The 26,434-nt window shown below is 44.3% G+C and overlaps 1 protein-coding gene across 2 annotated transcripts in view; it reads right to left on the reverse strand.

The window, feature by feature from the left end:
- The window catches only part of nek4 (NIMA-related kinase 4), a 63,476-nt gene extending 43,070 nt beyond the window's left edge, over window positions 1-20,406 (reverse strand). For both annotated transcript variants that reach the window (XM_068051916.1, XM_068051915.1), the window contains exons 1-2: window positions 20,158-20,406; window positions 49-315 (exon numbers count right to left, since the gene is read on the reverse strand). In XM_068051916.1, coding sequence (XP_067908017.1) covers window positions 49-315; window positions 20,158-20,244 — 354 coding nt within the window. In that variant the 5' untranslated portion in view covers window positions 20,245-20,406. The remainder of the gene's footprint in view (window positions 1-48; window positions 316-20,157) is intronic.
- Window positions 20,407-26,434: the final 6,028 nt, after the last annotated feature.

Genomic DNA, 26,434 nt, shown 5'->3' on the forward strand with positions numbered 1-26,434 from the left:
TTGCTCTTTTTAATTGTCTTATTTCTTTGTTCCTCGATAGAATTGTACCTGTAAAGCCATGGCAATCTGGACAAACCACTCCACGACCTGACATTCTGGAAGCAATCTGCCCTTCTGTTCCTTCAGCTTGTGATACAAATCCCCACCTTCACAGTAACCCATCACAATGTATAAAAGTCCATCATCCCCTTCCCATGACTCTCTGTAGGTGACAATGTTGGGATGTCGCAGTTGGGATAGAAGCTGGGCTTCCTGTTCTGCTGCCTTGCGCTCACGGCTGGAAGCACTTCTTAGATTCAGCTTCTTTACAACATACTGAAAATTCAAGAAAATACAACCATAAAATTGGGCATTAATTAGAAATACTAAATCCTTAAAATGCATTACATAATTATTTGCAACAGACTTTTTTTATTTGAGATCCTTAAGTGAAGCTCAAAACAAATGAAATGAGTAAAGGAGGAGAGATAACTGAGCATTCATACACATAGCTACTTGTGGGTCTCCTGCAGAGTTGATGGCAAGGCTTTGCACTCACTTTGGCCTTTGTACACACAGTCCCCAGAGGACCTGAGAGCTGGACTTGCCTGGGCTGGAATCAGAAGGTGTCTTTCCTGATAGGAAGAGAGGAGCAAGTTGGGAGAGAGAGGTTGAACAGGAGGCCAGGAACAGAATGGAACGCAAAAGCAAGTCACATTCCCTCCCTCTACACTGGAGCTTAGTGGTTCTGAAAGGGGACATGAGGCTGATGACATCAAGACAGGAGGAAGTAGCAAGGCAAGAACAATTAGACTACTGGAAAAAACAAAAGCAGCAAATGCTGCATGAATCGCACAGTCCAAATGATCACAATAGGAACAGAGTGTGGACCTTGATTCCATCAGAACAATCAGATCGCAATAGGGGCCTCCAACTGAATTTTTCCAAGATAGATAGATTGATAAATGCATGAGTAGGGTTAAATCCAAAACAATTAAAAAGACTTTCTAGATATACACCATGAATGCTTTCCTAATGTTCAAATTACATTACTTGCTGATTTTTCATAGTGCACTGCCATGGAATAAAAGAGTTTGCAAGCAGAAATCCTCTATGCTCAAGCTATCCAACTCCAGCCTGTGAGCTGAAGCCCACAGTCTTACTTCCAATTATTTTGTATTGGCTGATTGTCCTGTTTGAATTTTGGGGCTGGCTGTTTGGAAAATACTTTTCTTGGCACCTAGATCCTAAATTTAAACACCCAAGATGGGTTTGAATTAACAACTTGAGAGAATGGAATTTTAGTTTAAACTTCATACATGGTTCCTGAGAATCCACGATATGGACCTATGCAATCTAAAAAGACAAAGGGCTTGCGCACCTCTCCCCTATACTATGTTGGTTCCCTTTGAATTACTGTAAAACACAATACATTTAATATAGGACATTGTGTACATGCAATACATGTAACAATGTACCATCTGCAAAGTTAAAGTAATCGGCTGCACAATTCTTCACCTTCTAACCATATGGTGGGCCACTGAAGGGGTTTGAACAGACTTCCTCCAGCTGTACTGAGAAACGTCTTCACAGTAAATACGCAGACACTGGCGACAACTGTTAGATTTTTACTTGCTTTAGTCTCCATGGTGAAAATGAGGTGATGAAAGAAAAAGAGATTAAACTGGTTTAAAATGCTGCCGTTAATGTTACTGATATCATCTATTAATTCATGTACTATTCACACCAACAAGTAGCCTAGTAATTAGAGTTGGCTTTGTATGCAATTGAGATTGGGGTGTGCTGGAAGAATTCCATCAGCTCCAGCCAGGCTGTAAACTGCCTTCAGGTAGAAATACTGAAAGGTGCCACCTTAAAAACAGCCTGGGTCTGTCTCCTTTCTGTTCAGTGATCACTAAATAACAGAAGTAGAAAATTATTGAGGAACCCACACAACATTCTCCCTCCTTCTTTTGAAATGGGTAAAAAAAATGATGCTGACTGTGTTCAACAAACAGCCGACAGGCCAAAGCCCTTGCTTCTTCCCATTCTAAATGCATCCAATATCAAATTTCATCTTTGATTAGAACAAACAAAGAACAAAGAACAGTACAGCACAGGAACAGGCCATTCGACCCTCCAAGCCTGTGCCGATCTTGATGCCTGCCTAAACTAAAACCTTCTGCACTTCCGGAGACCGTATCCCTCTATTCCCATCCTATTCGTGTATTTGTCAAGATGCCTCTTAAACGTCGCTATTGTACCTGCTTCCACCACCTCCCCCGGCAGCAAGTTCCAGGCACTCACCACCCTCTGTGTAAAGAACTTGCCTCGCACATCCCCTCTAAACTTTGCCCCTCTCACCTTAAACCTATGTCCCCTAGTAACTGACTCTTCCACCCTGGGAAAAAGCTTCTGACTATCCACTCTGTCCATGCCGCTCATAACTTTGTAAATCTCTATCATGTCGCCCCTCCACCTCCGTCGTTCCAGTGAAAACAATCCGAGTTTATCCAACCTCTCCTCATAGCTAATGCCCTCCAGACCAGGCAACATCCTGGTAAACCTCTTCTGTACCCTCTCTAAAGCTTTCACGTCCTTCTGGCAGTGTGGCGACCAGAATAGCACGCAATATTCTAAGTGTGGCCTAACTAAAGTTCTGTACCGCTGCAGCATGACTTGCCAATTTTTATACTCTATGCCCCGACTGATGAAGGCAAGCATGCCCTATGCCTTCTTGACTACCTTATCCACCTGCGTTGCCACTTTCAGTGACCATTGGACATGTACACCCAGATTTCTCTGCCTGTCAATACTCCTAAGGGTTCTGCCATTTACTGTATACCTCCCACCTGCATTAGACCTTCCAAAATGCATTACCTCACATTTGTCCACATTAAACTCCATCTGACATTTCTCCGCCCAAGTCTCCAACCGATCTATATCCTGCTGTATTCTCTGACAATCCTCAACACTATCCGCAACTCCACCAACCTTTGTGTCATCCGCAAACTTACTAATCAGACCAGCTACATTGGGAACTGAAACTAATCCAGTTGTAATTGGCATTGTGGGCTTCATATTAAGAAGTGGGGGCTGGATGCAAGGATCAGCCACAGCCCTTATAATTTTCCAGCCCAGGACAACTAGAAGAGATTGCTACCTGATTTTTGGATTGAGACCAATCAATGGAGTTGTCTTTTTGCAGCAATCATCCCTCCAACCCAGAAAGCTTAAAGAGCTACGCTAAATCTTCCTGTATTTCAGGCTTGAGGGGAGGAAAAGGATAGTGATGTGGACAGTGGGATGGGCTCGCTGTTGTTGTATTTGAGGGCTTGGAATTTTTAAGTACCAGGTTCTTCCTGGGGGAGGACCTTTTGTGTGCATGGGAAGATGTGATTTCTGTATGTTTGGGGTGTTACTTTTTGTTGCATCAGGGGTTGCATTTCAGCAAAATAATGCAGCCAACCTGCTGGTTTTTATAGTCTGGATATCCCTATTTTAGGTCATTTATATCATATGAGGGGAAACATGAAATGAGGTATTATTATGCTACAATAAACTGTCAGAATCAGTAAAGGTAGAAAGGTCATGAAAATCCCAGGGAGGTTAAGTGTGGGTGCAAACTGTGTAGTAGGTTGTAGTGATTCACAATTTTGTTACTGCCAGGTGAGGAGGGGGTCTCGGGCTCCCCTCTTGCCCTTCCTCTTATTTGACCCCAACAGGGTTTATTCCTTTTAAACAGTGGTTGTGTTTACCACCTCTGTGAGTGTTTTACCTTTTTACCTTTACTTGATCATGAAAGAACCAATCGGACAGGTTTTGTTGAGTTTAAACAAGAAAGAGATAAGTTTATTATACTTAACACGATTTAAAAATACTAAAAAATAAGATACACATTCACACGAGAATCACACACACAAGAGATTACAGAGGTAAAAATAGATTTGGTGGTTGGATTAAAGTCCAGAATAAATGGAATTTAAGTACAGTCTGTGAAGTGGATGATTCGGTAGTCTGGTTGGAGTTGTACTCTTGAAGCCTTTAGTTGGTCAAAGTGCACTTTGGCTGGCCCACTTTGCTCTGCGTTTTCTTGAAGACAGAATTGTAGTTGACTCTCTTCCCCGATCGCTGGCTGTAGCAGTCTGTAGGCTTAGAGGGTCCCCAGTCGCAGACAGTTTTCAAACTTTATGTTTTCTGGGGAGAGAGAATGAGAGAAAGGGAAGCAGCAGCCTCCTCTGCTGTTGCACAGTTATTGCTTCTCTTGTTGTCCAAAGAAGACAAAACCAGCTCCCCTGAGATGGACAGATGGTCACATGGCTGCTTCAGGTTTTCTGGAACCTTCTAATGAAATTCAAGGTTAGGAATTGGCTTCACATGCCCCAGGATGCCAATTTACATTTGGAGGGGGTCTGCTCTTGCAAAGTCAATATGTCAGGATTGCCTTGGCTGCTGTGCTAATGAAGCCATTTTCGGTAATTTAATAACTTAGAGCAAACTATTACCCTAGCTGGGCTTCTTGTTAGATTTTTGTCTCCAGTTCAGACTCCTGGTATTTCAGATGTGAACTGCAGAGGCCATCTTGGCTGCTAGTTTTTCAAAAAATTAATTACAAGCTTTTTTTCCATTAAAAGCCTTATATAAGTTTCCAACCAATGAAATGAATATTTCTCATTTGGCATATGGGGTTTTCTTGACAATTAAAAGGGTATCTCTTCCTCACCAATAGCTGCTGGCCAATCTGCATATTTATAATGGAGTGGGTCATTCAGACACTTTTTTTTCAACAAAATCTGGCCCCCAACTGTACCAAGCTCGCACCATCTTTTTATATGGCTGAAGATCTGATCTGGAAGCCACATGAAACTGCAAAGAAGCCATGACCTTTCTGCGCTGTTGTTCAGCTAACAGCCACCACAAATTCAACCCCCACTTACCAGCATACCCTTCATCAACAGCAACTGACAGGTGCTATTGTCCATTATAAGCAATGGTATAAGGTTACTACAAACTAATGGCATTGTCCTTCGAGCTGACAATGTGAACTTAATGTCATGTGACCATCAATCAACTGAATGTAAGTCCTTTATGTCTAAAAAAACTGCAATATCCAAAAATCACTTGTTGGTGCAGGAGTGCATTTCTAGATTTGGGGATTTATTATGAACTTTTGTTTGAAAAATCTTGAACTTTTGGCTGTCAAGCTATGTTTCCGGAACTGCATGGCATTCCTTGCTGAGCCCAGCTGAATATTAGCCTGGGCAGCTCCCTCCTCCAAGCCGAAACATCTCCTCCACCACCACTAACTATTATATTGTCTGCAACCGCTGGAAGCCAGTGGTTAGAATAGGGATTATCTGTTGCTGCTCAGCTTCCCGCCATCCTCAGAATTGGCCCCTCAGTGGCCCTGCTGCAACTGTTCCATGCCTTCTAGCCCACTGTATTTCCCCTTTCATTGTGTGGAACTTCAGCAGCTGAATCTTCATAGCCCTGATGCTTTATGCTGTGGGCTGACTGCATGCCTCCACCTGACGCCCCAGACTTGTTTTCTCTTGGACTGCTGCAGCTTGGTCACAGATTAGGAACCACTGCCATCACTCCTGGGACATAACTGAATGAGCAGGAGCTGTTGTCCATAAAACACTGTCTTGCAGATATCAGGGTGCAAAGTCAATTACAGAACAATCAAATCCACCCATACGAGCAGCTTTAAACAGCAAAATCCATCGCCCCCAGCCTCCACCACTGAGCAGTGTCCTGAACACCCATCCCCCAGTCAGCAGCATTTGGATAATTAGGCAAAAAAACTCTCATGTCCCAAGTTCCTTCCCGTAACTGGCAACACACACTCTCTGAGCTGCTTTTCAATAACTGGCAATTCTCTTCACTGAGCATCTTGCTATAAATGCCATCCAACCCCCAGCCTCGGCCACACTGAAAAGCCTTTGATATTAGGTACTCCCATGACAGAGGAGGTTTTCGATAGCATAGAATCATAGAAAGTTTAAGGCATAGAAAGAGGCCACTTGGCCCATCGTGTCTATGCCGGCGAAAAACAATCCACCTATTCTAATCCAGCATTTGGTCCGTAGCCCTGCAGCTTAAGGCACTTGAGGTGCATATCCAGACTCCTTTTGAATGAGTTGAGGGTTTCTGCCTCAACTACCCTTTCAGGCAGTGAGTTCCAGACCATCACCACCCTCTGGGTGAAAAAGTTTTTCCTCCTCTCTCCTCTAATTTTTCTAGCAATCACTTTAAATCCCTAGTCACTGACCTCTCTGCTGAGGTGAATGGACCCTTCACCTCCACTCTATCCAGGCCCCTCTCAAGTTTGTACATTTCAATCAGATCTCCCTTCAACCTTCTCTGTTCCAAGGAGAACAACCCCAGCCTATCTAATCTTTCCTCACAGCTGCATTTTTCCAGTCCTGGCAACATCCTCGTAAATCTCCTCTGTACACTCTCTAGTGCAATTGCATCCTTTCTGTAATGAGGTGACCAGAACTGCACGCAGTACTCAAGTTGTGGCCCAACCAATGAGTTATACAGTTCCAACATAACCTCCCTACTCTTGTATTCTATACATCAGCTAATAAAGGCAAGGATTCCACAGGCCGTCTCAACCACCTTATCGACCTCTCCTGCTACCTTCAGGGATCTGCAGACATTCAATCCAAGGTCCCTTACTTCCTCTACACTTCTCAGTATTTTCCCATTAATTGTATAATCCTTTGCCTTGTTTGACCTCCCCAAAATGCATCACCTCACACTTCTCCAAGCTGAATTCCATTTGCCACTTTTCTGCCCATCTTACCAGACCATCAATATCTTCCTGCAGCCTACAGCTATCCTCCTCACTATCTACCACATGGCCAACCTTTGTGTCGTCTGCAAAAATCTTGATCATGTTCCCTACATTTACGTCCAAATCATTAATATACACCACAAAAAGCAGGGGACCCAGTACTGAGCTCTGCGAAATGCCACTGGAAACAGCCCTCCAGGCTCTCCCAGAGAAGATTTTCACTTCCCTCCTTCCTTTCCCGTTTTTTCCTTCTTCTCTTCATAAACCACCCCTTCCTGTTAGCCCTCCCACTTTCCTGTCCTCCTTTAGCTACTTTCTCCTATCCCCATTGTTCCTCTCCTCCTCCCTCCAACTTCCTTTCCACTCCTTTCCCTTCCCACATTCTCTTCTCCTCCTTTCTCTCTCTTCCTCCTTTCACCCTCTCCTCCTCTATTCCCATTTCTCCACTCCAAATGCGGACAGTCATAACGTTTTATTTAATTGGCTCCTGGAAAATTTGACCTAATTAAAAACACTGGCCATAATTTAACATTGAGGCAGTAGTTCAGTTCACCAGCTGGAAAGCCAGGGTGAGCTTGCCTCCTCTGGGCTTGAAAACCACGCTGCTATTTTGCAGGGTTCAGACTCTTAATTGCCTGCAGTCGGGGCTTCCACCCCTCTGAGGCAGGAAGTCCTGCCATCAAGAGCTGCCAGCCAATCAGAGAGGTGGAAGCAGGGAGTGGTGGCCACTGCTGGGACTGCACCCAGCAACAAGAGGGCCATGGGCATTGGCCTTCAAAGAGGTAAGTGGGTGTCCGTTCTCACCAGGCACAATTGGCTATTTCCCATGAGGGGGGTGGGTGGGTCGGAGGGCAGGGCAGAGGGGGTAGTTTTAGCGGGCGCAGCCAGCGCTGCTGGGCAGCCCTCCATGGGGCACAGGGTGCCCGATCAGGAGGTTCCCCACCTCCCCCCCACCCCTCACCAGCCCACAAGGAGGCCACCAGGTATTACTCGGCCCCCTCCTCTGGTGCTGAAGTGCCCATCTGCATCTGGTAAAATACCTGCGGCAGGAAGAGGCGCTTTCGTGGCAATTAATTGGCCACCTGAGGGCCTGAATTGGCCTGGAGCACGTAGGCCGCCTACCACCTCCCCGCTGCTGGTAAAATAGCAGCGGGGCAGGTAGACAATGGGCACGGCACACCCCGCCTCCTGCACAATTTTACGCCCCCCCCACCACCCCCTAACCCAGTCCCAGAGGCAGAGGGAGGTTTAAATTCCAGCCACTATCTCATAACTGAATTACTCCATTGATTCTCAACACATGACTGATTTATACAACTCTGAGTCACCTGAGTAAAGGTGTGGATTGACAACTACTAACTTATGAATGAAATGGAGATAAGTTGCTTCCTTGATTCAATTTATCTTGAAAGCAGCTCCATTACATCCAGGAACTTACTGCACTTTACATGAAATTGCTTTAATGCCATTTGCTAAGTTATAGTGAAAGGTGTCATGAGAGCTTTTTTTTGGAAAGCTAAGAATTCTGTGTGGTTTTAAGACTGAGAAAAAGGATTTTCTGTGAACATTGAATGTTGAAACATGGTGTTCGAACTGAGTGCAGACTGCAAGGCACCTGTTTGCAAGCAGCTCAACAGGGCAATGACAGGAAGATTTATGACTGTCACATGACTTATTGTTAGGGTTTTAGTTTCAATGTTGCAGTGTGAAAAAGATCAGGAGCTGGCTGGGACCTGTGTTTGCAGACCAGAGGAAAAAGACCTACTCTCTAAAAAGGTTTGCCTCTCTTGGAAAAAGAATTCCTACATTTGAGGTGTGGCTGTGGTCTGCCTGGAGAGGAAAAGGCCCAGGAAAAGAGGAGTTGTTGCTCTCTGTGGAGAAAGGCTCCTTTGCTGAAAGGAAGCCCTGAATTTTAAAAGATAGCAAATTCCTATTGCCTCCAGTCTTTGAAAAATCTCAGCCTCAGGAGTGATAACTGTTGCCTCTTGTGCTTTGGGACATCTGGAAAGCTGAAGAAAGCTTCTATTGCTAGACTGCTGCTTCAAAACAAGCAGACCTGTTGCTACACCCTTTGCTGAAAGATCTGTGAGACACCTGCTACAGACAAATTGCCTTGAACGCCAACCCATCACAGACTATTCATTAACCTTGCCTGGACAGACTTCGAGTGGCATCCGGCTATTCGACTCTGGGACACCTCACCGACCTGGAAATATCCTACCAGAACATTATAAACCAGTTATTTTATTATTCCTGAGAAACAGTTGTAAAGAGAAAAGCCTTTTTCCCCGGTTAATCAGTTTTTGAATGTATGTGTGTGGACATGAGGGTTAGGAAGAATAAGGAGTTATAACATATTTTCATATATAGATTTCTCATTATTTTTTAATATTTAGTTCCTTAATAAATAGTTAATTTTGATGTTGTTTAAAGAAATCTGGTTTGGTGTGCTTTATTCTGGGGGACAAATAGTATTTAATTTGGCTATTTTCCGGTAGGTGGGAAACTTTACTAATATGCTATGACCTGTGGAGTAGTGGGACTGAATTAACAGTGCATTAGTCCCGCCTTGGTCGTAACAAAGGTTTTCAGCTAAACTATTATACTCCTACCTGTTCAGTGCAACGTGTTGTAATTTTGAGTATTACATTTCAATCAGGTAGGTTCAAGTGTACTTACCACACACTTTTGTATGGCAGAGACAAGACTTTTATCATATGTATTGTCATGGAACTGTATTTATTTTTCTCCTCGGATTAAAACAGTGTGCCTTTAAGACTGTTAAAAACAGTGTGCCTTTAAGACTGAGCACAGGGTGCCAGCTGCACTTGTCTCTAGGCCACAGCAGGAGAGAGATCACATGGTATAGCGTTTCAACTTAACTGTGCAGAAAAAACAGTTGAAACCAGTTTTTGAGAGACTCACCAGTGAAGCGTGCTACTGAAAAGAACTGTCTATTCCTCTCAGAAAAAATTCTACAAGGGGCTACAGGCCTGGTTTGGTCTGTTTTATTCTGGGGATTACTGGAGTATTTAATTTGGTTGTTTTCCGGTTGGGTGGGAAAACTTTAATAATATACTGAGGCCTGTGGAGCGATGGGACTGAATTGACAGTGCGTTGCTCCTGCCTCGGTCGTAAAAGTATACAGATAGACAATTGTAGACAAGTCCGTTCACTCTGTTCGGTGGAATTACATCAGCAGTGGTAGGACACAAAGGGAAATCAGTGCCTCATGCACAAATGCTTTAATAGTGCAGCACTGTGGAAAATGATTGGAACAAACACTGTGATTTGCTAATGATTTGTGATTTTTAATTCTGTTATCTTCCTTGCTCCTTTCAAACAGTCTTTTCAACACTGCTGTAAATATTTCTGGGCATGGTTACTCTTTTATATTTGCACTGGAATGGAATCAGTTAGAAATAAGTTAAACATCTGGAATTTGATTTTCAATCTAATGATATGGGTTTTTTTTAAACAGTGGCACTCTTTCTTTAAACACTTTGCTCTGTTTCATACTAGAAAATTGCTGGGTTGATAAATGAACAATCTGCACAACCATTCTCCTTCATTATGCAATGACCCAGCTTTGATTTATATAGTCATGTTTATGGTCAATGATGGCTAAAGCAAATAAAAAGACAGTTTACAATTGAACACTGTGCTCAAACATACTATATGAGCAGCAGTCATTTGTTGTGCTTACAGGCAACAGCAACATCTGCTCCACTTTACAATAAATATCTTTACAGTATTTAAGTACAGTTGTTTGAAATTGCCATGAGGCTCACCTCTATTGTCTGTGCACACATACTAGAATAGTGAAATGTTTATACAACTACAAATATCAAAGGAAACAATTAAAATCAACTCCGAATTATGTCTTTGAATACAAACTGATTGTCAACCCTCACAATATGTTTACGTTCACCAGAAATCTCAGCACTTGTGCATTCAAAGATCTCATTACCTTCCATATTGACTAACCCTGATTTGATATTACACTGGAGATTGAACAAGGCTTTACATATATATAGGACGTTTTCTATATTCAACTTCAACCAAGCCCACATAAGCAGTTTAACGCACACTTGAAGTTACAGCAGCAGGTAATGCACACGTGAAGAGACCCACTGTCTGCAAATACAATGTAAGCATTTCTACGCCTTGGAAAACACAATGGGCCAGATTTTACAGTTGCAGGGCATCTAAACAATGTCTGCCCCTGCCCCACCCACTTCAGTTCAAAAAACTTTTGCCTACAAAGTTGCTGGAAGTGTGAGCTGATAACGGCGCAGTGAGGGTAACAGGGCATCTGGGACCTGAGTGAATAACAGGGTATCTTTATAACCAATGGGATTTAAGGATTGGGAAATCAACACAGGAAGGACTGAGCAGGAGAGTGACTGAATTTAATCTCAAATCAGGGACAGAAAGAGAAATAAAGAGAGGAAGAGAAAGATTGGATCACCTGAGAGAGGTGAAACACATAAAAGTAAGAGAAAAGCATTAATTTAAAATTTGACATTTTAAAAATTGCCCCCAAAAATTCAAAACCTGAAGGAATAAGACACCACACTTGCAATAGTTAATTTTCACTGCCAGGGAAGTTGATTGACAGCCATTAACAATGATCACATCTAGTCATTTGGTAGTACAGAACTTGAGTATTGTTGAAAGCAGAAACATTTTGTCGAAGCTTTTCGTCTTGCACTCATCAGGACAATTCGCAAGAATACTAATGTAAGGGAAAACAATACATTTATACTGTATGAGAAGAGAGTGCTGATTGTTTGGCAAGTGGACTCTGATTGGTAGAGACGTTGCCATGGAGAATGCACCAGTTTATGGTGATTGACAGCTAACTGCCAAACTTTGTTTGAAATTTAATCTAGGCAGCTTGACTCTGATTGGTCAAGGCATTGTCCTAAGGAGTGAACCAGCGAATGGCTGTCACTTATTTTGTTTAACTGAAACAGGCGCAATGCGTGTACATGTTCTTTCTGTCTGCAAAGCACAGGACCCTGTGTACTAATATATGTAGCTTCCAGTACGCGCAAATGTGCCATACCGCAAGCCCGACTGACAATCTTAAATTGGTTGTCAGCGTAATTCTTAGCACACTGAGGATTATTTAGCAAATGCTGTCCAATCCCAGAATCACATCTAACGTTGGAACTGTGTTTTGAGTTTTGCAAGCACGGACTGGTTGGGTATGGTCTGTACCTTGCCTGTTGCAAACAGTGGAAGGGACTTGCTGTTTGTTACAATTCAATAATCTTTGGGACGTACGACCTTTATATCTAGCATCACGCTGGCATTGAAATTCATATATCATACTACTGACTTGTGTAATAGGCAGAACGTCTTTTTGGCTTATCGGCGGCATACTATTCGTGGCAAACGCCACACGTGTTGCTACTGCATAGTAGCAGTGTGAAACAGCTAGCTTCACCTGTTGCTCAAATTTTTTGGGATACATTACCCTACCAGGGTAATCTGAGGTAGACTGGGCCGAAAATAACGGCCTTAGGCCCATTCATAAGTTTGCGCGATATACAGCGAGAAATGATCTGATCAGGGTAGTCATTGTCACACAGGATGCTTTTGATTTGCCCTATTTCAGCATCAAGCTTGCGTGGTGAGCAAATGGCTCGGGCCCTATTTACGAGGTTGCGATAAGGCCAATCTTATAGCGCATGGAACTGTAAGAATCCCAACATATGTATTGACCAGTGAAGGTAGGTTTGTGGTAGACTGTGGTAGAGAACCCCCAGCAGATTTCTCAACTAGTACGTCAAGGAAAGGGCGCTCATTTGACTGCTCCATTTCAAAGGTGAATTTGAGCGCATGATGGATCCCATTAAGATGTGTAAGGAAATTATTACATGCAGCTGCAGATTCAAATATAGCAAATGTATCATTTACATCTCAGAAATATGCAAGAGGTTGGAGGTTAGGTGTCATTCCCTCGAAGACACATTTCGCATGGAACCCAACAAAGATGTTTGCTGGAGGTGGGCCTAGAGAGGAATCCCATGGCAACACCATCTGTTTGGGCATACATGGTGCCTCTACCAATCAGAATCCACTTGCCAACCAATCAGCACTCTCATCTCATACAGTACAAATTTGTTGTTTTCCCTTACATTGGTATTCTTGCGGATTGTCCTGATGAGTGCAAGACGAAAAGCTTCCACAAAATGACTTTGGTTTCAGCAATAGTCAATTATCACATCATTAAAAAGGTACTTACGCTACTAGATATTAGGCCTAAGTACCTGTGGCAGGTTTAGTTTGCATCTATCGCACAAATACAGCACCTTCATGATATTCAATGCAGGTCAATGATGAGGCAGACAGTGAAATGCTGTTTTCGTAAAGCTAACAGCAGAGCAATGCAACTCAGGTAGAACCATTTGGATTCCCCATTTAAGCGCACACCTGTTCCTCCCCTGAAGTTTCTGTATCAATTACACAATTACCCTGCAAAGTCCTCCTTACTAACATCTGGGGGCTTGCGCCAAAGTTGGGAGAGCTGTCCCACAGACCAGTCAAGCAACAGCCTGACATAGTCATACTGACAGAATCATACCTTACAGACAATATCCCAGACACCGCCATCACCATCCCCGGGTATGTCCTGTCCCACCGGCAGGACAGACCCAGCAGAGGTGGCGGCACAGTGGTATATAGTCGGGAGGGAGTTGCCCTAGGAGTCCTCAACATCGACTCCAGACCTCATGAAGTCTCATGGCATCAGGTCAAACATGGGCAAGGAAACTTTCTGCTGATTGCCACCTATCACCCTCCCTCAGCTGATGAATATAGAAAACGTCCTCCTCCATGTTGAACGGCACTTGGAGGAAGCACCCAGGGTCGCAAGGGCACAGAATGTACTCTGGGTGAGACTTCAATGTCCATCACCAAGAATGGCTTGGTAGCACCACTACTGACAGAGCTGGCCGAATCCAAAAGGACATAGCTGCTAGACTGGGTGTGCAGCAGGTGGTGAGGGAATCAGCAAGAGGGAAAAATATACTTGACCTTGTTCTCATCAATCTGCCTGCCACAGATGCATTATTGGTAGGAGTGACCACAGCACAGTCCTTGTGGAGATGAAGTCCCGCCTTCACATTGAGGATACCCTCCATCGTGTAGTGTTGCACTACCACCGTGCTAAATGGGATAGATTTTGAACGGATCTAGCAATGTAAAACTGGGCATCCATGAGATGCTATGGGCCATCAGCAGCAGCAGAATTGTTCTCAACCACAATCTGTAACCTCATGGCCCGGCATATCCCCCCACTCTACCATTACCATCAAGCTGGGGGATCAATCCTGGGTTCAATGAAGAGTGCAGGAGGGCATGCCAGAAGCAGCACCCGGCATACCTCAAAATGAGGTGTCAACGTGGTGAAGCTACAACCCAGGACTACTTGCATGCCCAAACAGCGTAAGCAGCATGCAATAGACAGAGCTAAGTGATCACATAACCAATGGATCAGATGCAGTCCTGACACATCCTGTCGTGAATGGTGGTGGACAATTAAACAACTAACTGGAGGAGGTGGCTCCGCATACACCCCATCCTCAATAATGGGGAAGCCCAGCACACCAGTGCAAAAGATAAGGCTGAAGCATTTGCTACAATCTTCAGTCAGAAGTGCTGTGTTGATGATCCATCTTGGCCACCTCTTCAAGTCCCCAGCATCACAGATGCCAGTCTCCAGCCAATTCAATTCACTCCGCATGATATCAAGAAACAACTGAAGGCACTGGATCTGCAAAGGCTTTGGGCCCTGACAACATTCCAGCAATAGTACTGAAAACCTGTGCTCCAGAACTTGCTGCGCCCCTAGCAAAGCTGTTCCAGTACAGCTACAACACTGGCATCTACCCGGCAATGTGGAAAATTGCCCAAATATGTCCTGTACACAAAAAGCAGGACAAGTCCAACCCGGACAATTACCGCCCCATCAGTCTACTCTCAATCATCAGTAAAGTGATGGAAGGTGTTGTCGACAGTATGATCAAGCGGCACTTGCTTAGCAATAACCTGCTCAGTGACACTCAGTTTAGGTTCCGCCAGGGCCATTCAGCTCCTGACCTCATTACAGCCTTGGTCCAAACATGGACAAAAGAGCTGAACTCAAGAGGTGAAGTGAGAGTGACTGCCCTTGACATCAAGGCAGCATGTGACCCAGTATGGCATCAAGGAGCCCTTGTAAAACTGGAGTCAGTGGGAATCAGGGAGAAAACTCTGCGCTGGTTGGAGTCGTACCTAGTGCAAAAGTAAGATGGTTGTGGTTGTTGGAGGTCAATCATCTCAGCTCCATGACATCATTGCAGGGTTGTCAGAGTAGTATCCTTGGCCCAACCATCTTCAGCTGCTTAATCAATGACCTTCTTTCATTCATAAGGTCAGAAGTGGTGATGTTTGCTGGTGATTGCACAATGTTCAGCACCATTCGCGACTCCTCAGATACTGAAGCAGTCTGTGTAGAAATGAAGCAAGACCTGGACAATATCCAGGCTTGGGCTGATAAGTGTCAAGTAACATTCGCGCCACACAAGTGCCAGACAATTACCATCTCAAGCAAGAGAAAGTCTAACCATCTCCCCTTGACATTCAATGGCATTACGATCGCTGAATCCCCCACTATCAACATCCTGGGGGTTACCATTGACCAGAAACTGAACTGGAGTAGCCATATAAATACCGTGGCTACAAGAGGCAGGTCAGAAGCTAGGAATCCTATGGCGAGTAACTCACCTCCTAACTTCCCAAAGCCTGTCCACCATCTACAAGTCAGGAGTGTGATGGAATACTGTCTACTTGTCTGGATGAGTGCAGCTCCAACAACACTCAAGAAGCTCAATACCATCCAGGAGAAAGCAGCCCGCTTGATTGGCACCCCATCCACAAACATTCACTCCCTCCACCACTGACGCACAATGGCAGCAGTGTGTACCATCTACAAGATGCACTGCAGCAACACACCAAGGCTCCTTAGACAGCACCTTCCAAACCTGCGACTTCTACCACTTAGAAGGACAAGGGCAGCAGATGCATGGGAACACTACCACTTGCAAGTTCCCCTCCAAGCCACACAACATCCTGACTTGGAACTATATTGGCATTCCTTAACTGTCACTGGGTCAAAATCCTGGAAGTCCCTTCCTAACAGCACCATGGGTATACCTACACCACATGGAGTGCAGCAGTTCAAGAAGGCAGCTCACCACAACCTCTCAAGGACAATTAGGGATGGGCAATAAATGCTGGCCTAGCCAGCAATGCCCACATCCCAGAAATGAATAATGAATAATAATTAAATTTAGAATGTAACTTCTCTGCAACACTGAGGGAGTGCTGCATTATCAGAGGTGCCATCTTTCGATGTTAAACTGAGGCCATGTCTGCCCTTGTAGGTGGTCCGAAAAAAAATCCCAGGGCACTATTCGAAGAAGAGCAGGAGGTTCTGCCTGGTGCCTTGTCCAATAATTATTCCTCAAGCAACACCTATTTATCTCATTGTTATTTGTGTGACCTTGCTGTGTACAAATTGGTTGCCTTATTTCCTAAGTCACAACATTGACAACTCTTCAAAAGTACTTAAGTGCAATAAAGCACTTTGGGACATCCTGTGATCATGAAAGGCTTTATGTAAATTCAAGTCTTTATTTATTTCTTTAGCAAAGGTGAGTAACCAAATTATTGTTCTCAGAAATTCTTAGGTGTAAGCAAAATCACTTTTGGTAGGTTTCAAAAACCTTAACATTAAATTGTCCCACTTATTTAAATTTTTGATGAATTTTTTGTGCGTATATCAATGCAGAGAAATGGAACATTTTCCCATGTCAAGCACCAAGTAGGCACAGCAAAGCCAAGTGCAGATTAATGCTCCCTCTAATTTATCCTAGTCTGTTATTTTTCCCACATGTCACAAACCAGCCATCCCCGTGGCCCCTCTAAGAATGCAACTTACTACCAAATTAGACAATTTTGTGAAATCTCTAAATTTAGGTTTACAGGTATTTTAGCAAATATTTACCATGTCAAAAGAAAGTGCCTATATAAAAAGTTTTTTGTCATTTTATCCCTCCTTCCAGCAACAAAGATATAACATAACAGGAAACTGTAATTGTTCCTGAGACTGAGATCAAATTTTGGGATCAATAGTAGGACAGAAATGCCATGGCTGGATCTGAAACTGAAATGTAACCAGGATTAGGACTGTGTTTTCCACTTTGTTTTTACTACTTTCCAGATGGGAGATTTTGTTCCAGGTCCACCCAAAGCTGATATTTTCCTGACTTCAAAAGTTGTATGTTATAGGCAGATTAGTCGGCCTAAAGACAGCTTTCAAACTTCTTCAACCAGGGCAAAATTGAAGTGGTGTGAGATTATCTCCTTCAGGTGGCCATATATTATTTGACAAATTGGAATTCAGTTCACAGCACGATGCAAGATAAATGCTCAATATTGCAATTTAGTAGAAAAGTATAAAGAAATTGCTGTTTTCCTTTTGTATATAGCCTCATACATTTAGCAAAACTGTTTTTTAAGTTTTCACATTCAGTGTTTGCTTTTTGTATGGCAATGTTCAAATTATGATTATAATCTTGGCATGCAGAATGACCTTTGGAATTTCTGGAAAATTCAAGAAAACAGAGAACCAGTCCAGACTATGCAACACTATGCACTACAAGACTAACAGATCACTGTGCACAATGCAATTCCAGTCTAAACGCTTTCAGTGAAGTTAGACAACAGTTACATTGTCCGTCCAGTTAGTCAACTCAATAATCGGTTTGTATCATAGAACCATAGAAAAATTATGGCACAAGAGGCCATTTAGCCCATTGTATCTGCACCAGCCAAAAAAACTAGCCGCCCAATCTAATCCCACCTTTCAGCACCTGGTCCGTAGCCAGTGTATCGATGCAAATTGTGTAGCATAGTTGCCCAATTTAACTGGCAATAAAAGTGGAAAATGCTGGAAATACTCAGCAGCATCTGTGAAGAGAGAAAGAGAATTAAAGTTTCAGGTCAACAACCTTTTACCAAACTGGAAATGGTTATAGAGATGTAACAGGTTTTAAACAAGTACAGAGGCAGTGAAAGGGAGGGAGGGAGTAAAAACAAATGAGGAGGTCTTTGATAGGGTGGAAGGCAGGCTACATTAAATGACAGAAGGGATGATTTTTTAAAATGTGTTTCATGGGATATGGGCATCACTGGCAAGGCCAGCATTTGTTGCCCATCCCTAACTGTCCTTCAGAAGATGGTGATGAGCTGCCTTCTTAAACCGCTGCAGTCCATCTGGTGCGGGTACACCCACAGTGTTGTTCAGAAGGCAGTTCCAGGATTTTGATCCAGCAACAATGAAGGAATTGCGATATATTTCCAAGTCAGGATGGTGTGCGTCTTGAAGGGGAGCTTGCAGATGGTGTTCCCAAGCATCAGCTGTCCTTGTTCTTCAAGGTGGTAGAGGTCATGGGTTTGGAAGGTGCTATCGAAGAAGGCATGGTGAGTTGCTGCAGTGCATCTTGTAGATGGTAGACACTGCTGCCACTGTGTGTCAGTGGTGGAGGGAGTGAATGTTTGTGGATGGGGTACTAATCAAGTGGGCTACTTTGTCCTGGATGGTGTTGCGCTTCTTGAGTGTTGTTGGAGCTGCACCCATCCAGGCAAGTGGAGAGTATTCCATCACACTCCTGACTTGTGCTTTGTAGATGGTGGACAGGCTGTAAACTTGCTTAAAACCTGTTACATCTCTAACCTTTTCCAGCTCTGAGGAAAAGATCATTGACCTGAAAGGTTAACTCTGTTTCTCTCTCCACAGATGCTGCCAGATCTACTGAGTATTTCCAACATTTGCTGTTTGTATTTTAGATTTTCAGCATCTACTTTATGGTGCTTCCATATAATTAGATTCAAATTAGAGTTGAGACTGTGGCTGGGATTGACAGTGACAATTCAGCGGACACTGGGATTGAGATTCAGACTGGGACTGAGATTCAGACTGGGACTGAGATTCAGACTGGGACTGAGATTCAGACTGGAATGAGATTCAGACTGGGGTGGAGATTCAGACTGGGACTGAGATTCAGACTGGGATTGAGATTCAGACTGGGACTGAGATTCAGACTGGGATTGAGATTCAGACTGGAATGAGATTCAGACTGGAATGAGATTCAGACTCGGAATGAGATTCAGACTGAGACTGAGATTCAGACTGGAATGAGATTCAGACTGGGACGGAGATTCAGACTGAGACTGAGATTCAGACTGAGACTAAGATTCAGACTGAGACTAAGATTCAGACTGGGATTGAGATTCATTTGGGACTGAGATTCAGACTGGAATGAGATTCAGACTGGAATGAGATTCAGATTCGGAATGAGATTCAGACTGAGACTGAGATTCAGACTGAGACTGAGATTCAGACTGGGACGGAGATTCAGACTGGAATGAGATTCAGACTGGGACGGAGATTCAGACTGGGAATGAGATTCAGACTGGGACTGATATTCAGACTGGAATGAGATTCAGACTGGGACGGAGATTCAGACTGGGACGGAGATTCAGACTGGGACTGAGATTCAGACTGGGACTGAGATTCAGACTGGGACTGAGATTCAGACTGGAATGAGATTCAGACTGGGACTGAGATTCAGACTGGGATTGAGATTCAGACTGGAATGAGATTCAGACTGGAATGAGATTCAGGCTGGGATTGAGATTCAGACTGGGATTGAGATTCAGACTGGGATTGAGATTCAGTCTGGGAATGAGATTCAGACTGGAATGAGATTCAGACTGGGACTGAGATTCAGACTGGGATTGAGATTCAGACTGGGATTGAGATTCAGACTGGAATGAGATTCAGACTCGGAATGAGATTCAGACTGGAATGAGATTCAGACTGGAATGAGATTCAGACTGGAATGAGATTCAGACTGGAATGAGATTCAGACTGGGACTGAGATTAGTTTTTTTTCTGCAGTTCCTGATTTTGATCAGTTTCAGGCTCATTGTTTCTGGAATCTGAGCCCATTCGGCCCAGAGCTGCTGGATTACAGACTGAGGGAAAGAGCTTTTGACACAGCCGGTTTGAGCCGAGCCGGGGGTGAGGATGAGGGTGTGAGTGAGGGTTTTGGGAGCCGGGAATGAAGGGGTGTGAGGCCGGGGTGAGGGATCTGGGGGCCGGGGGTTGTGGGTGTGAGGGGGGATGGAAGCGGGTGGAGGTGAGGAGCAGGGTCGCGGGGAGGAGGAGGAGGGGGGGGGAGGGGGTGGGTGGTCGGGGGTGGTGAGAGGGCCAGGGCCGGCGTGGGGGCCTCTCTCCGCCGCCCGCTCTGTACCTGCTTCACGTCCTTCCCGTGTCTGACCAACTGCACCTCCCCGTAGCTGCCCTTCCCCACTGTCCTGATGACCAGGTACCGATCCATGCTGCTCACTGCCGCTGAGGCTGTGCGGGAGGCCGCGGACTCTCGGCACTTTCCTGCGCTGCTTCTTCATTCATATCTCACCCGTCACAGGTTACAGTGAATCGGTGGGAAACAGGCCGGAGCCCCAGCGCCGCTTCACATCACCAAGCAACGGGGGAGGGGGGAAGGGGGAGGGAGAGGGAGGCCGCTGCGCCGCCAGTGGGCCGGCCTTGGAACTGCAGCGGATCACTGCCCTCCGGCGCCGCCAATGGGCCGGCCTTGGAACTGCAGCGGTTCACGGCCCTCGCGCGCCATCAGGGGGCCGGCCTCGAACTTGCAACGGATCACTGCCCTCCGGCGCCGCCAATGGGCCGGTCTTGGAATTGCACCGAATCGCGGCTCTCCTGCGCCACCACAAGGGAATGTCGGTTACTGCAGTTCACCACAGCTCATCCGTATTACAGGGCGCTATCTGGATCTGCAGCGAATCACCGCAAACGAACACCACCGTCAACAACTGGGGTCCGACTTCTTGTAGTGACACTGGACCACAATGTGCATATATATATGGCCTTTCTAACATAATAAAAACGTCCTAAGACACTTCACAGGAGCTTAATAAAGCAAAATTGGACACCCAACCATATAAGGTGTTAGGGCAAATGACGAAGTGCTTGGTCAAAGATAAAAGCAAAATACTGCACATGTTGGAAATCTGAATTAAAAACAGAAAGTGCTGGAAAAACACAGCGGGCTGCATTTTGCTCACCCTCCGGCGTTAGGGGTCTTGGCAGAGCGAGGCCCGGGTAATTCTTCCGGGAGAGGCTTGCCATAACCCCCGACGCCGAGAAGGCCCTGCCCCATTTTACCAGCGGCGGTGAGGCCTCGATGCGGCCCCCTTTGCGGCACAGCAGCAGTGCCTTCATTTTAACGTTAAAATTAAGTTAAAAAATGCAAATTAACTTACCTTATCCTAGCGGTTGTCCCACGCTGATATTCAGGCCACCGGCTGGAACTCCTGTGCCTTCGGAGTTCCGAGGCGTGACACTGGTGGGGACGGGGGAGGAGTGAAATTATCAGGGCGGGGCAGGGTGGAGTGGGGAAAACAATTTGTATTGGCTGAGGGGATAGTGGGAAGGGGTTGAAGGGCAAAGATAACAAGGTTGGGGGGGAAGTTCGGGTTGGGAATAAAGTTTATTTCGGTGCGACAGGCCCAAAGACAAACATGGGGGGGTGGGTTAGTGGGTGGGGTTGGAAAGGGCTTCCAGCTTTTTTTTAATTTTTTAAGGATAATGTCAAATTCTTTCTTTTTCTTTTGGGCCTCCTTATCTCGAGAGACAATGGATACGCGCCTGGAGGTGGTCAGTGGTTTGTGAAGCAGCGCCTGGAGTGGCTATAAAGGCCAATTCTGGAGTGACAGGCTCTTCCACAGGTGCTGCAGAGAAATTTGTTTGTCGGGGCTGTTGCACAGTTGGCTCTCCCCTTGCGCCTCTGTCTTTTTTTTTGTCAAATAATGTGCCTTTAAAAAATGATATTTTTTCAAAGGGCTTGAAGCTCTTTAAAATGGAGCTGGCACCAGATGCTGCTGTCGGGGACAAGCAGCCGCCCCCTCTATGTCATCAGGGGGCGGCCACTCCCCCCCCCCCTCCATTTAAATGAGCCCCTGCGTTAGTAAAATTCAGGCCAGCAGGTCTGGCAGCATCGGTGGAGAGAGAAACAGTTAAAGTTTCAGGTCTGTGACCATTCATGAAAGGTCACAGACCTGAAACATTGACTGTGTTTCTCTCTGCACAGTTGCGGCCAGGTGAGCTTGGCCAAAGAGGTAAGTTTTAAGGAGTGTCATAAAGGAGGAAATGAGGTGGTGAGGTGCAGAGTTGTACGGAGGGTATTCCAGAGCTCAGAGCTTAGGCAACTGAAAGCACGGCCACCAATGGTGAAGCGACTGAAATCGCGGATGCTCAAGAGGTCAGAATTAGAGAAGTGTTGATATCTCAGAGGGTTGTGGGATAGGAGGAGTTACATAGCTAAGGAGTGATGGAGGGTTTTTAAAACAAAAATGCAAATTTTAAAATCAAGGTGTTACTTAACTGGGAGCCAATGTAGGTCAGCGAGCACAGGGGTGATGGGTGAATGCGACGAAGGACACAGGCAGCATAATTTTGGATGACCTCAAGTTTAAGGAGGGTAGAATGTGGGAGGCTGGCCAGGAGTGCTTTGGAATAGTCAAGTCTCAAGGTAACAAAGACATGGATGAGAATTTCAGCAGCAGAAGAGCTGAGACGGGGACAGAATCAGGCGATATTATGGAGATGCAACTCGACAGTCTTAGTAATGACGTGGAAATGCGGTCGGACTCTCATCTTGGGTTTAAATATGATACTGTTGGGACTGAAACTGGAGGAATACACTGTCTTCCTCTAGTTCCACTTCTGCACGGTCACAACAGTTACTGAAATGGCCAATTATATACTCTATTTTTATTTCAGAATAAACAACCAGATTTTTTAATAACTGTATAAAACGCTGATTAGGCCACAGCTGGAGTATTGCTTACAGTTCTGGTCACCATATTACAGGAAGGACATAATTGCTCTGGAGAGAGTACAGAGGAGATTTACAAGAATGTTGTCAGGGCTTGAAAGTTGTATCTATGAGGAAAGATTGGATAAGCTAGGGTTGTTTTCCTTAGAACTGAGGAGGCTGAGGGGTGACTTAATTGAGGTTGACAAAATTATGAGGGGCCTAGATAGATGGGACAGGAAGGACCCGTTTCCCCTAGCGGAGAGGTCAATTACCAGGGGACACAGATTTAAGGTGACCGGTAGAAGGATTAGAGGGGGCATGAGGAAAAACTTTTTCACCCAGAGGGTGGTGGGTGTCTGGGATTCACTGCCAGGAATGGTGGTGGAGGCAGAAACCCTCAACTCATTTAAAAGCACCTGAAGTGCTGTAACCTGTAAGGCTATGGACCAGGTGCTGGAATGTGGGATTAGACTAGGTGGCTAGTATTTTTGGCTGGCGCAGACAAGATGGGCTGAATGGCCTCCTTCTGTACCGTAATTTTTCTATGCCTCTATGGTTCTATAAACAAAAAAAATTAATTTATTATAAAACAAGACATATTCAATAAAAATGCAAAGCATTAACACAGATTGAAATTTGAAAGTTCCCTTCTTAATTCACCCAATGCACACACACACACCAGTTAAAGAAAAAATAAAGAAGTTTTCTCTGCAAAGAACTCTTTACAAAAAAGACAAAAAAAACTTTGACCAAATACTTGTTAATTCTTGAAGGAAAAGGAGAAGACATGGAATGATATCAGTTATCCCTTTATTCTGGCATCCCAAATATGCATAGAAGGCTCTCACTAGGATCTTTTTGGAGCAGTTCTCTTCAGGCGATGTCGAGGATTAGTCTGGCAGGCTTTCCAGGAGAAATGCAGCATCAGGGGTTTCAGCTATCACATTGGATTCTCAGGGTTTCTCAGAGAGGTGGAGAAAGGATGAACTGGCGTCTTCTCTCTTCGCAGGCTGACCCCCAAGTGACTGAAAACAATATCCATAACTCTTGACCATCATAAATCTAGACATGTCACTTCTTTGTAAACAACACCCCCGAGTCACCAAGGCTCCTGCTGTTTATTTAGCTTATGACATGTGACATCCAGTAAGGGTTGTTTTTAAACAAAAATTTCAAGTTCTTCCAGTGACCTTTTAAAAAAAACAAAGTCCAACATTTATGGACTCTCTTCAGTCCTCCAAATGAATCTATCTCCATAATTTTAAAACATGTTTCCTCAAAAAATATAAAAAAGGAAGCACTTTCATAACACCCTCATTTTTCAATGCGTTTCATTACAAAGAGTGGGGAAAAAAGAAAAAAATTAAAAGACATGTACACATTCATTCTCATTCACTCTTCACTGTAACTAATGCAGTTTGTCTTTGTACCATCTTAGTACTCACATAATGCAAAGCAAAGTTAAATACTAGATCAAGCATCAGCAATTACATGATTTTCCTGGCAATGTGGATAATCGTTAAGTGATAGGGTTGTAATAATAATAATCAAAATAGTCTGGCATTTCTGGTTTTTGAACTTTTCCACAAAGGCTAGGATATTATGATTAGTATACACCAGTGCCTCTCTGTAGTCGTGGCAGACATATACTTCAAAATGCTTAAGAGCTAACAGTAATTCCAGGGTTTCCTTTTCCACTGTTGAGTATCTCTTTTGGTGTCGATTTAGCTTTTGGAAAAATATGCTTCTAGTCTGTCTATGCCCGATTCATCTCTTGTAACACGACTGCACCGACTCCCAGGTCACTAGCATCAATTGTTTCCTTGAAGGGCTTAGTAAAATTTAGGGTAGCCAACCCTAGTTAATTGATCAAAATGGCTTTCAGCCTCTCGAAAGATGCTTGGCACTCCCCTGACCACACTATCTTGGCTCTCTTTTTTTGTAGCAAATCCGTCAGTGGGGCAGCTATAGTGCTAAAACTTGATACAAACTTGCAGTAGAAACCAAACATCTCCCAAAATCTCATGATTTCTTGTTTAGTTTTAGGGACAGGGAACTCCATCAATGATTTTACTTTTGCTGTTCTTGGCAACACTTGTCCATGTCCTACTCTATGCCCTAGTAGGTTACCCATGCTTTTGCAAATTCACTTTTAGAAAAGTTTATCACTGAATCAGCCAACTGTAATTTTGTAAACAGAGCTTCTAGTTGTTCCAAGTGGTCCTTCCAAGTGGCACTGTATATCAGCACATCATCAAGATAAACCACACAGTTAGGAAAACTGGCTACCACTTGGTTCATTAGTCTCCGGAAAGTTGCAAGGGCACTTTGTTAGCCTGAATGGCATCACTCAGCATTGGAAAAGACCATCTGGTGTGATAAAGGCCAATATTTCTTCAGCTCAGGGTGTTTAAAGGAACCTGCCAATATCCCCATAACAAATCTATTTTGGGGGTAAGAAATATGGCACTGCCAATTCTATCATTACAGTCTTCCAAGCAAGGAACTGGGTAGGAGTCTGCCTTTGTTACTGCATTAACCTTTCTGTAGTCTATGCAAAATCTAGTTGAACCATCAGGCTTTGGCATTAACACCAATGGGGAGCTCCAGCCGCTTTGACTGGGTTTAATTAGGTGGTTTTCCAACATGTATTGGATTACTGCATTAACCTGGGCCTGTTTCTCTGGACTTAAGCGATATGAAAGCTGTTTTATAGGAGAGGATTCTCCTACATCCATATCATGTATGGCTAAGGTTGTACATCCTGGTTTATCCCTACAGACCCCTTTAAATGCTGTGATTAGCCTTGTTAGGTCTTCTCGTTGTTTTGCATCTAAATATGAAAGCATAGTGTCCAATCTCCCTAACAATTCAGTATTAGCTAACCGGATAGTAGGAGGTTTAATTTGAGAATTGTCTAGGCCTCCTTCTGCCTCATTCTCACTATCACTTTCATCCTTCACTGTCCCTACTACCTGACGTACCTGTTCTTGCTTATCCTCCTCCCGGTGTTGATATTGTTTCAACATATTGATGTGACACAGCCGATTCTTTTTCCAGCAATCTGGGCTGTCAATCAAATAATTTACTTTACCAATCCTTTTGACTATTCTATATGGTCCACTGAGCTGTGCTTTCAGTGTTCACCCTGTAAAGGCAGTAATACTAACACCTCATCTGCTGGTTGAAATGTTCGGGTCTTGGCATGCTTGTCTGCCCATTTCTTCATGGTTGTTTGGGAAGCTTTTAGGTGTTCCTGAGCCACTTTGCAGGATCTCGTGAGCTGTTCCTGGAACATGGATACATAATCTAACACGGAAGATTCATCCCTCTGTTCTAAAAACTGTTCTTTGATTAGTTTTAGTGGACCTCTTACCACATGTCCATAAACTATTTCAATAGGACTAAAACCAGTAGACTCATTAGGTGAATCCCTAGTGGCAAACAAAAGAAATTCCAGCCCTTTATCCCAAAATTGGGGACATTCATGACAACATTTTTTTTTATTCGTTCATGCGATGTGGGTGTCGCTGGCTAGCATTTATTGTCCATCCCGAATTTCCCTTGAGAAGGTGGTGGTGAGCTGTCTTCTTGAACCACTGCAGTCCATCCGGGGTAGGTACACTCACTGTGCTGTTAGGAAGGGAGTTCCAGGATTTTGATCCAGCGACAGTGAAGAAACGGCGAT

Source organism: Heterodontus francisci, chromosome 19 (genome assembly GCF_036365525.1).
Source record: "Heterodontus francisci isolate sHetFra1 chromosome 19, sHetFra1.hap1, whole genome shotgun sequence".
In the NCBI taxonomy this organism is placed as follows: Eukaryota; Metazoa; Chordata; class Chondrichthyes; order Heterodontiformes; family Heterodontidae; genus Heterodontus; species Heterodontus francisci.